The sequence below is a fragment of the Sorex fumeus genome, unplaced genomic scaffold (assembly GCF_029834395.1).
Source record: "Sorex fumeus unplaced genomic scaffold, SorFum_2.1 ptg000061l, whole genome shotgun sequence".
Lineage (NCBI taxonomy): Eukaryota > Metazoa > Chordata > Mammalia > Eulipotyphla > Soricidae > Sorex > Sorex fumeus.
In genome coordinates this window covers 12,474,141-12,486,722 of record NW_026606118.1, presented here as the reverse complement: position 1 = coordinate 12,486,722, position 12,582 = coordinate 12,474,141, and the positions used below count along the sequence as shown (strand labels likewise).

Below are 12,582 nucleotides of genomic sequence, written 5' to 3'. Positions count from 1 at the left end.
TCCAGCCCAGGAGTGATGCTATTGTAGAATGACTGCATTATTTCCTAAAACACACTGTTAGTCACTGGAAGGAATAATCATAACCAAGAGGAACTGACTTCCCAGAGCCCTTCATAAATGGTGCACCCCACAAACTGGACACCCCCTCTCTTTTAGAGAACAGAGTGGTGAGGGTGGAGATGGGCCTTCTGAGCCCTGAGTGAGAGGGAACAGGATGTGGGCCTGCTCAGTTAATGCTTTCTCCCCGTGAGCACGTACCTAGCATCTGCTCGAATGTGTTGAGTTTGGCCACCAGCAGGGTTGCTAAGGGCGCGGAGGGTTTTGTTTGGCATTTTGTGGACTGAAGCTCCGTAGTTATGACAGGGGAGGGCTTGATGGTGACTTTTGTGTTCATAAGTGTTGCCCAACAGTCGTCGTTGGTGGCCGAGTAACTGGGCAGTTAGAAACAGGTTTTGTGGGCATGTTCCCTGCGGCCAATTCCACATTCCAGGAGACATTTAAAGGATTAGGAAGAAGCTCCTTCTAATCCTTTCAAAAGGAACAGCTTTCTGGCAGGCTTTTCACCCAGGCCACGAGCCCTGGAAACTTCAGAGGTGTATGCTGGTTTCTGGACTGAGTCTAGAAGGAAGCAGGGTCTCAGATCTGTGACGGACAGAACTAGAGCTCCGGGTTCCCAACTCGTCCACGGCCCAAGCCCCTCAAATATACCCTGTACATACATGTTTGTCTAAGTCATGTGGAGTTTGTGTTCTGTGCACTTAAATTGACTGCCAAACTTCTGGGAATTTTTCTTTTAAGACGTTCTGGCTATAACTGTCATTGTCACTGTTTTCCCGTTGTTCATCAATTTGCTTGAGTGGGCCCAGTAATGTCTCCATTGTGACATTTATTATTGTGTTTGGCATATTGAATACGTCACAGGTAGCTTGCCAGGCTTTGCCGTGCGGGCGAGATACTCTCCGTAGCTTGTTGGGCTCTGGCTATAACAACAACAAAAAATGTTTGTTTTGGTCTAATAATCTGTCCTTTTCAAGATTATTCTTTCTCCACGAAAGTCTTTTTTTAAAAAGTTTTATTTATTGAATCACCATGAGAACAGTCACAAAGCCTTTCAGTTTAAGTCTCAGTCGGTCGTACAACGATCAAACACCCATCCCTTCACCAATGCACATTTTCCACCACCAAGAACCCCAGTATACCCTCCTCCCACACCCCACCCCCCGCCTGTGTGGCACTGTGCCACTTTACTCTCTCTACGTTAATCACATTCAATATTATGACAAAAACCCCAACATTATTATTTGGAATTTTCCCCAACATTCAGACCTGCCAAAAAAGACATCGTTAGATAATTCCAAACCACATAAGTGGCCGTGCAACATTTCCTGATATGCAAAGCGATCAATGGAAAGTAAATAATCTAGCATTTGACCCCGAAAAACAGTCTTGAATGGTGGTGGGAAAATCTGAGTGAAATTTAATTCTTAACAGAAATGCATCTGGACTGTGCATTTAACAACAGTGCTATGTCACCCTGGAAGGGGAAGGGTGTTTGTTCCTTCACCTCTACAACCCTTGTGGCGGCGGCCTGGAGGCCTCCATCTTTTAGAGCCTAATGAACAGCCAATTAGGAGACTGCATTGATGAGGCACGTGGGGCCTCGTGGGTTGGGGGGGATGGAATTGACCTGCTCCCCACCATGACAATGCCCTGGGATGCCACCCACAAACGCCTCCTCCGACTCCTGGACAACCATGATCCCAGAAGCACACAAACCAATCTCAGAACCTAGGGGCCTTTGGCAGTAATCCTTCTAGAATTATTACTAAAATATCAGAAATCTAAACTCACGAGGCTGCTATTGCAGCCACATGGAAAGTCTTTTTTTAACCCTTAACATTCAGAATTTTTACTAAATTATTTATAATGTCCTTAACAAGATGACATCAAATGTCAACAGTTGACATTTAATGAATGTTGAAATCTCAACAAAATGATAGACCCATAATATATTAATGAATAGATTCCATGATCTATTCTAATTGCATTAGATTTACACTTCAAGTATTTTGTTTATTAATTTGTGGAGGTTGTTATTTCCTTTCTTAATGAGTATTTGCTCCTTTGACTATAATGCAATTCTTACAACTGGGTTTTGTTACATTTTTAAAAATCAATTTTGATGTGTTAAGAAATTGGTTATTTTGATTGCTCTGCTATATCATTTGGAAATTCTCCTTTTCTGAATGTGGTTTCTTAGTAAACAAGACTTATTTTCCATAACAGACTTTATCAGCCTTGAATACACTCTTTTACTCTGCTGTCAAATATTTTTCTCCAGTTCAGAAAGTATTTTTTTTCTGTAAAAATGTTTAATTCATTAAATGATGCTACTCAAAAAAAAAGGAGAAGGAGAAGGAGAAGGAGGAGGAGGAGGAGGAGGAGGAGGAGAAGAAGAAGAAGAAGAAGAAGAAGAAGAAGAAGAAGAAGAAGAAGAAGAAGAAGAAGAAGAAGAAGGAGGAGGAGGAGGAGGAGGAGGAGGAGGTTCTGGCTATAGAAGTATAGAATGTCTTGGAAAAATAGGAACAATTGAGTTATTTAGGGACACATGTTTCTATATTGGGGGCTGTCAGGAAGCATTGGGGGAGTTACTCCCTTTTAAAAATTTATTTATTTCTTTTTATTGAATCACCGTGAGATACAACACAGTTACAAAGTTGTTCATGATTGGGTTTCAGTCATACAATGTTTCAACACCTGTCCCTTCACCAGTGTACATTCCCCCACCATCAATGTCCCTAGTTTCCCTCTCACTACTGTCTCCCCCTTCCAGCCTGCCTCTATGGTGGGCACTTTCTCCTCCCTCCCTCCCTCCCTCCCTCCCTCCCTTCCTCCCTCCCTCCCTCCCTCCCGCCCTCCTTCCCTCCCTCCCTCCCTCCTCCTCCTTTTTCTTCCTTCCTCCCTCCTCCTTCCTTCCTCCCTCCCCCTTCCTTCCTTCCTTCCTTCCTTCCTTCCTTCCTTCCTTCCTTCCTTCCTTCCTTCCTCCCTCCCTTCCTCCCTCCTGCCCTCCTTCCCTCCCTCCCTCCCTCCTCCTCCTTTTTCTTCCTTCCTCCCTCCTCCTTCCTTCCTCCCTCTTCCTTCCTTCCTTCCTTCCTTCCTTCCTTCCTTCCTTCCTTCCTTCCTTCCTTCCTCCCTCCCTCCCTCCCTCCCTCCCTCCTTCTCTCTCTCTCTCTCTCTCTCTCTCTCTCTCTCCCTTCTCTCTCCCTTTGGGCCTTATGGTTTAGTTTCCCCCTTTTTGGATGGGCAGGACTCTGCTTGCACCTCACCTTCTCTCATCTCTGGCTTTCACCAGCGCATCTCATGACCCCAAGGTAGGTGAAGAGATTGAGGATAAAGGATGTGGTGAACAATCAGGAAGGAGGCAATTGATTATATTCAACATTGTCATCTCCTGGACGATCCAATAAAGCACTCTTCCGTAGACAAGATGAGTTGATAATCTTTGTGGTCTCGAAACAGAGGAGTGCTCAAAACGGTCTCCTAGGTGAAGCCACACTGCCTCTCTGTACCCTGACCCCTGGTTAGTGGTCAAAGAGCATTTGAGGTGGGTGGGCAGAAACCAAAGGGGCAAGGGGCAATCTCTTTGGGGAAGGGGGCCCCCAAGAACTGCACAGGGGAGCCCAGCAGAGGGGCCGATCAATGTATTACTCATTGTTGTGCCTTGTTGTGCTGAAAGTTGCCAGGTTCATACCTGGAGGGAGAATGGGGTTTCCAGGCTCTACCTGGTGGCACACAGGGAGGACATGTGGTACCAGAGCCGATCCTAAGACCCCCCACATGCACTGTATGGTCCCCAGCCCTTTCCAACTGTCTCCCTGCCCAAAGGTTAGTATTAAACATGACCCTGGGGGACACATCCATCGTCCTTTGGCTGCCTTCTGTCTCCTTTAGAATTATGAGGCAAAGAAGAAAAGGAACTGAAGATGACCCTTCTTTGTGGAGCATTTTGAACACATTCAGACTATAAAGAACCCCTGGTTTGGATCTGGCTGTGCCAAATTACACGGGAAAGATTATTTATCCGCTTCTTTCCATTTTGTCTTTTGGGGGGAACCCGAGCAGGAGACATATGATCATCTTCTGGAAGTCCCAGTCAGCCGAGAGCAGCTTAACCACTATCGGAATGTGGCTGAGAAGACCCAAAGCGAACTTGCAGCCACTTTGGTCAAATTTGAATGTGCTCAGTCCGAGGTAGGATGATGAGTCTTCATCCCATAGAAATGGGCCCTTTTGGCTCTTCAGAGAGTGAAGTGAAAAGTAGAGGTGATTAGATAACAGGGCAGGGATGACCTGGGTAACATGCATGCCTCTCAAATTATGTGTTCACCTCAGGAGTGTTTCTGAGAGGTCTGTACCTGCAACCAAGCAAGGTGGTGTGGGCTGGATGTAGATCCCAGAGGAACTGTACACTCTTGAGAGTCCTGAGGGGCACCTGGGGACATGGGGATGAGACTGCAGGGGCTTTGGAGGGACTTGGAGAATGTCCTTTTACTGTGGAGTGCTTGTGGTTTCGTGGTCTTTGGATGGAATTTGGAATGGCTTCTGGTGGTTTTTCTGATTGACCAGAGAAAATTCTAGGAAGGCAGTGGGGTCTATCTATCCTGTGGGCTAAATCAAATCTCTAGTGAGGTTTCTGAGACAACCTTCTGGAACCACATTGCTCCTAGCCTGGGGGTATACCTGGGGCTTCCTGGAGTCTGAGATTATCCATCTAGTGATATATCACAGAAATGCCCAGAACACACTGGAAGGTGAATTGAAATGTGTGTGAGGGTGGAGAAGTATTATGCAGGTTTACAGTTCCAAGAACAGCCTGCTTCAAAGTCAGTCTTTTTTTCCCTTTTTTGATTTTTCCTGGCTCTGCACCCAGGAATTACTTCCTGCGGTGCTCTGGGGACTCTATAAGATGCCGCAGATCGAACCCAGGTCAGCTGTGTGCCCTACCCACTGGACTATAGTTCAGCCCTGGGACTCTCTGTTTAGAAGGCACATGCAGGGTCCAATATTTTGATGCCAGAGAATTCCTAAAAGTAAAAAATACTTCCTTCATATAATTTCATATTTTTTCTTTTTCTCACACGTTCTCTTTCCATCCCCCTCTGGAAAAGGGGAACTATATATCTTTAGCCGTAGTAAGACTCCAGAAAAGCAACTGGTGGAAATAGAGTTGAGTAGTCCATATTTTCTTGGGAAACAAATGTGATTAGGCTGTCACATATAGCATAATCTCTTGGTTCCTGGTTTCTATGGTTTCCAGCATCAATGGCAGCAATAAGGATTTAGAGCATCAATGACAGCAATCAGGACATCTACAGTGCCTTTATTTTTTTCTTTTTTGGGTCACACCTGGCGATACTCAGGGGTTACTCTTAGCTCTGTACTTCATCAGGAATTACCCCTGGTGGTGCTTGGGGAACATTATGGGATGCCAGGGATTGAATCTGGGTTGGCCATGTAAGGTAAATGCCCTACCCACTGTACTATTGCTCGGGCCCCCATCCACAGTGTCTTTGAGTGAGACTAAGTTGCTACAAGACATTGCTCATTTGGTTTGAAAAAAGATAGTCTATGAGGTCTTTTATTAATATTATTAATTTTTTGTAAGTGGTGTCAGAAGTTGAACCTGTCTCAAACATGCAGGGCATGTGCTTTACCATTGAGTTGTCCAGGAGGTCTTAATAATTAATTAATATTCATTGTAAAGACTGCTTTATTGGCAACAGTGAAGCACAAGTCTATGAATATTGATCTTTGAAGACCCCAGATGTGGGTTGACTGAACCATCTGATTGCCGGGATGATAAACTAAAGTTGATTCTGCTTCTGGGGACATGAAGCCATCACCAGCTGACATAGGGTATATTGTGTCTCACCAACTGGAAAAACATGGTATTTAACAGGGGAGGACATCGGCCACTTTACCTTTCTGATGCACTGGCATGCCATTATTTTCTTGGAATGGCTTTAGTTTCTCTGGAACTTTACTTTCACAGTATATAGAGGAAGCAGTATGTAGGTCCTCTAGGAAATGTGATGAAGAGCCAGCAAATTCTGTGATATGTTGGCTCAGTAATTTTTCACCAACTATGACAATGGAACTAAACAAACAAAACACTGTCCTCCCATTGTTCATGGATTTGCTAGAGCGGGCCCAGTAACGTCTCCATTTTATTTTTTGAGACTTCTTGTTACTGTGTTTGGCATATTGTTCATGGATTTGCTCGAGTGGGCCCAGTAACGTCTCCATTTTATTTTTTGAGACTTCTTGTTACTGTGTTTGGCATGTTAAATACGTCACAGGTAGCTTGCCAGGCTTTGCCGTGTGGGCGAGATACTCTCGGTAGCTTGCCGGGCCTCCTAGAGGGGCAGAGGAATCGAACCCGGCTCAACCAGTCTGGCTTCGCACAAGGCAAACGCCCTACCACTGTGCTATCACTCCAGCCCACAATGGAACTACTGGAATGCAAATCACGACAGCAGAACCGGATCTACTTTCTCCATGAAGTCCATTATTTGGGCCTAATGTTCCCTCTGGGAATCCAATTACACAAATGAGAATAAAGTAAGCTTGGATTAAGTTGTGAAGGAAAGAGTGAAAATTGAAAGTATGGGTTGGGATTTCTTGAAGGGACTTTAAGCTTATAGCGTCATTTAAAAAAAAAAATCTTCTTACTTCTTTTCCATGTTAGCTTCGAGACCTTCGCTCTAAGATGCTGTCCAAAGAAGCTTCCTGCCAAGAGTTGAAAGCAGAAATGGAGAGCTACAAAGAAAACAATGCTCGGAAATCATCTCTCCTCACCTCTTTGAGAGACAGAGTTCAGGAGTTAGAGCAAGAATTGGTAGTACTTTCCAATTCTAAAATTCGAACAGAAATCACAGCTCACCAGGCCATCAAGGAGAACGAGGAGTTAAAGAAGAAAGTCATAGAACTACATGAGAAATTACAGTAAGATGCTTTTAATATGTATCTCAGTTGAGTTTGTGATAACAACATCTGATGGCAGATAACACCTCTATTTTTTTGATGGGTTTGGGCCACACACAGCAATGCTTGGGGATTTCTCCTGGCTCTGTATGAAGGAATCACTCCTGGCAGTGTTCAGGGACCCATATGGGGTTCTGGGGGATTGAACCTAGGTTGGTTGTGTGCGAGGCACGGTTCTACCTGCTATCCTCTTGCTCTGTCCTCAACAGATGACACCACTGAAAGTACTGGCCCTAAAACTCAGTTAAAATACTACTGGCTTGGGGCCGGAGAGCATAGTACAGCGGGTAGGGTGTTTGCCTTGCACACAGCCGACCTGGGTTCAATCCCTGGCATCCCATATGGTCGAGCCTGAACACTGCCAGGAGTAATTCCTGAGTGCAGAGCCAGGAGTACCCTTGAGCATCACTGGGTGTGACCCAAAAAAGCAAAAAAAAAAAAAAAAATTACTGGATTTGGACTGGAGACATAAGACAGGGCTTGGGGCACCTGCCTTGCATGTGGCCAACTCTAGTTCATTCCTGGCACCATGTGGTTCTTTGAGCAGTGCCAGGAGCATCCCTTGAGCATGGAGCTAGAAGTAACACTTGAGTTCTGCTGAGTGCAGCCCTAAATCTTCCCCCACCAACTAAAGTGACTAACCCCAGCATCTTTGAAGTCTTGAGACTCCCCTCTTCAAGCTCATTTCTAAAGTCTCCCCATGTAGCATTTTCCTGGATATGTATGGGGCCTCTGTGTTAGGCTCTGATGCTCATATGTACAAACTGGAAGTTTGCCTTTCTTTCTTTCTTTCTTTCTTTCTTTCTTTCTTTCTTTCTTTCTTTCTTTCTTTCTTTTTGTTTTTTGCCATATCCAGCGATGCTCACGGGTTACTACTGCCTCTGTTCTTACTCCCGGTGGTACTCAAGGGACCATACAGAATGTGAGGGGTCAAACCTGGGTGGATCACATGCAAAACAAATTCCCTGCCCACTGTACTATCTCTCCAGCCTTGGAAGATTTCCCTTAAGTAGAGGTTTAATTGGAGATGCCAGCCAAGAGAGGTGTTCATTCAGAAACTAGTTACGAAAACATTCATGAGGTGTTACTGCCGTTCATGTGGGGAGTTCATGAAACCTAGACTTTCCATACTTGGTTCTGGCCAAAGGTGGCTATTAGGAGAAAATCGGAAAGTCCTTGTCTCTAAAACACTTTGTCAATTCTATATATAGTAATGGAAATAATGTTAAAATAAAATATTTGATATATATTTTAATATTTGATATTTACTGTGGCAGTTCCATCAAAAAGAAAACACCCAACATTTCCACCTCCTGACCTCTCTCTCTCTCTCGTTCCTGCTGACTCTTCAGATGCGAGTGTGGGCTCATTGCCTCTAATTCTCAGTCTCCCTTTTCAGGGATCCATTCCTCTTGAAATCACTCACTGGGAGAGTGAGTAACCACGTATTGAAGGGAAAATGGTTAATCATTCTCTCATTTCACTTACTGCTTCATTCGTCACCTGGATTCTCTCAAAACCATGTTCTTCTTTTGCCTCCCAGAAGACTACACTTGCTGGGTTTTATCCTCCCTTTCTGGTTTTTGTTTTGGGGCTCACCCAGTTGTGCTCAGGGCTTACTCCTGGCTCTGTGCTCAGCGACCATTGCTGACAGTGCTCCGTGGTGCTGTTGATCAAACCTGTGAAAGCCACGTTCAAGGCCTTAATTCTGTACTCTCTCTCCTGCCCTTCCTCCCCGGCTTTCCTTCCCAGCTATCTGACTTCCCTGCTATGCCATCAGCACCCCCAGTGTGGTGCTACATTGGTGAGATCTTGGTACTACTACAAGCCCCCACTTCAGAGCAGTGGTCTTGCCACTTCCTTTGGCAGGAAACTCTTTCTCCAGGTACCAGGTGGGTTCTCTCTGTGTTTCCAAGTTTTATACTCACTTCACAGTGACATCTTTCATGAGTCACTGGAGTGAGAATTGCACCCCTCTTTCCTCCAATACTTATTTCCTTTCCTGCTGAATTTATTTATTTATTTATTTGCTTTTTGGGTCATCCCTGGCGATGCTCAGGGGTTCCTCCTGGCTTTGCACTCAGGAATTACTCCTGGCGATGCTCAGTGGACCATATGGGATGCTGGGAATTGAACCCGGGTCGGCCGAGGCAAGGCAAATGCCCTACCTGCTGTACGATTGCTCCAGCCTTTCTTGCTGAATTTTATCCATACTTTCAATATCACATTAGTCATTTAATACTCATTTAATGTTCATCAAAATAATAATACTATTTTAATGATTGTATTTCATACTAGAATGCTGACCAGTGGAATATGAATGTGTATTTTTATATTATTTATTACTCATCTTTAGTACCTTTAATAGATCCAGGTGTAGAATAAGTGATCACTTAAATGAGATAACCAAGTAATAAAATGATATATAGTCACTGTGAAAAAGTTTCTTTACATTTAAAAGTGCCAAAGAAATTAAAATTACTCAAAACCTTATGATTCCTGAAAAGCAGTAGTTCACGTGTTTTTCTGAGCAGCACTTTCGGTTGTACACAAATGAGATGGGCAAGTTTCACTGGAAATGAGATATTTCTGAAAGTCGTTTATGATGTTGTTTTCTAAAAAAATAGTAACCAAGTTGCTATTGACTCTTTATACTGAATATTGCTAAGTGATTTACCTCCATCATCCAAGCATTTTTTTTTAACCACTTGGATTTTGGGCTACACCTGGAGGTGCTCAGGGGTTGCTCTTGGCTCTGCACTCAGGAATTCTCCTGGCAATGCTTGGGGGACCATATGGGATACCAGGAATGGAACCTGGGTTGGCCGCGTGCAAGGCAAGTGCCCTATACACTGTACTATCGCTCCAGCTCCTAGTTTATTTTTAAAAACATACACCAAGCTGCAATTTGGAAGCTCTTAGAATAGATAAAAAAGATTAAAATCATATGAGTTAATGTTTGTATATATATATATATATATATATATATATATATATGTAAACCTGTAGCACTAACTGTGCTTTTAATGAGTCAGGTGCACCAAAAAGAAAGTTACCTTTCATATGCTAAAACTGAGAACTTAGAGGTATATTGATGTTGGTCTTTTTTGTCATGCATTTTTCTAAATAAAAATATAACAAGCCTTTGAGAATATGCAATTACATGTTTTGTAGTTCTCTGAACAGAGTGAAATAATTCACAGTAAACACTCAACGTGGTAAAAAGGGAAAGCTATAATCATGTTTATTCTCTGGGGTATACTGAAACATACTACCAAATTACTGAACTGATTATGACTTGCTTTTAAAATATATCTACTTTCTAAAATTATCTGCCTTACATTTAAATAATCTGCGTGCAAAATAGATGATGCTGTTTCAGTGAAACTACCTGAGTCTTCAAATAAAATATTCAGAGTAGGGCATCAATCTGTTGAGTATCTTTGACTGGCCTAGTCCATTTACTCTTTTCAAGACTCAGAGGGAGTGTGAAAATTAGTAATGACTGAACACTTCTTTTTCCTAGAGAGGGGAACAAACCCTGCTTCTGATAATATCTGTCTGTCTGTCTGTTTATCTAATATATTACAGTCATACTGACCTGTGAACCGGAAGATGCCCTTACTAACTCTGATAGGTCACTGTATCATCTTTGACAGCAAAGCAAAGCACGATCCCCTAGAACTGAATCAGCAACTTTCCCTTCCCTACAAAGCCTCAACACACATCCTTGGCTGTGTGAATCCCTGTCGATCCATGAGGATCTAGAGGGGCTGTTTGACAGCTTTGAAAAGGTTGGGGGTGGAGAGAAGGCCGGGAGTCTATCTCCCTAGATCTCAGATGCCAGGAGGACCCCCTCCCTATCTGCAAAATGCAGGTACCCACAATTACTCTCCCCCGACCCCCCTTTTTCCTATCTCAACTATGTTTGTATGACAGTGCTGGATTCTGCGTCTGATCTTCCGTGGTCTTCCAACTTGACTTGTTTTATTGTTTTCCCAACAGAAAGTGTTTAACGGAAAATGAAGAGACTAAGAATCAAATCTCGAAGAATTGCAGGAGACACGAGGAGTTCCTAGCTCAGCTCCGTGAGAGCTTGGATCCAGACGAGAAGAACCAAGAGGCTTCTGATGAAGATTTAATTCTAAAGGTGTTTGTATGCAGATTGAAACCACTCTGGTCTGCGCTGTGGTTGAGTCTTGGGTGGCAGGAGCAGGGGAAAAATCCCCAAGTGTGATATCGATTGACAACCAGGGACAGAGCTGGCCTCCCCCCCGAGCCTCGATATTGAGAGCTTTCCTGACATTACATGGGATTTCTTATAATCCAAATGAAATCTATTGGCCTAGACTCTACTTGTCTCAGACCTGTTGTCCATCCATTAATAATTCAGTTAATGACATGAACTGGAGATAAAGTACAGCAGATAGGGTTCTTGCCTTACCCATCAGTCATATGGTCCTTAGAGCATGATTACCCGCTGAGCATCACTAAGTGTGGCCCCCAAAGCAAAAATACAAGCAAACAAACGAACATGCAGAGATTTTGTTGTGACAGAAACACGCATTCCCACCACGCCAGCTCTGTGTCCTTTCTGAGCGACCCATTGGGTGTAAGGTCATGAGATTCTAAAAACACTTTGGAATTTTTACGTTGAGTACGACTAAACCTCCTGCTTGCTAGTAAGGTGGGCCTTTGTGGTCACAGCAGGGACTCACTGGGCATTTGCAGCCCTGGAGCGAGCCCCGTGTCTATTCCTTTGTGGCTCTTCCCGCTCTTGCTTCCTTACGGGTTTCTTTGCCACCATTCTTGGCTTCCTTTTTTTTTTTTTTGGTGTCTGGGAATTGCACCCATGGTCTCATGCAGGATGGGGTGGCTGTCCTCAAAGGTCCTCTGGTCTCACTCTGATAAGTGCCAGTAGCGTTGTGTTGCTCCGCAAAGTCCCTCTTCACTGATACACTTGGGAAGTTCAGGTCCAAAGGCTTCCAGAGCACCCAAGTGTCTCCTCCCCTCCTTCCCTTTTCTCCTCCTCCTCCTCCTCTTCTTCCTCCTCCTCTTCCTCCTCTTCCTCTTCCTCCTCCTCCTCTTCTCCTCTTCCTCCTCCCTCTTTTCCGTTTCCCCCTTTCTCCTCACCTCCTTTCCTCTCTTCCTCTTTTTCTCCTCTCCCTCCTCCTCTGCCTTTTCCCCCTCCTCCTCCTCCTTTTCCTTCTCTCCCTCCTTTTTCCTCTCCCCCCACCCCCATCCTTCTCCCTCAGCCTGTCCTGTCACCAGGGCCTGGCTGTTAGGTACACACTGTGCTATAGACTGGGATGATCTCTAAAGCCCAAAAGGAAAATCTTCAGCAGAAGGAATTAAGAAATTCCTTTCAGGGACTGGAGTGATAGCATAGCAGGTAGGGTGCTTGCCTTGCATGCGGTCGACCCGGATTCGATTCCCAGCATCCCATATGGTCCCCTGAGCACCGCCAGGAGTAATTCCTGAGTGCAGAGCCAGGAGTAGCCCCTGTGCATTGCTGGGTGTGACCCCAAAAGCAAAACA

General features: G+C 44.4%; 1 protein-coding gene across 1 annotated transcript in view; it reads left to right on the top strand.

The window, feature by feature from the left end:
- CCDC170 (coiled-coil domain containing 170) overlaps positions 1-12,582 on the top strand; it is a 123,349-nt gene that overhangs the window by 23,309 nt on the left and 87,458 nt on the right. Inside the window, exons 2-4 of the mRNA XM_056126319.1 lie at positions 4,123-4,251; positions 6,749-7,005; positions 11,050-11,194. Coding sequence (XP_055982294.1) covers positions 4,123-4,251; positions 6,749-7,005; positions 11,050-11,194 — 531 coding nt within the window. The remainder of the gene's footprint in view (positions 1-4,122; positions 4,252-6,748; positions 7,006-11,049; positions 11,195-12,582) is intronic.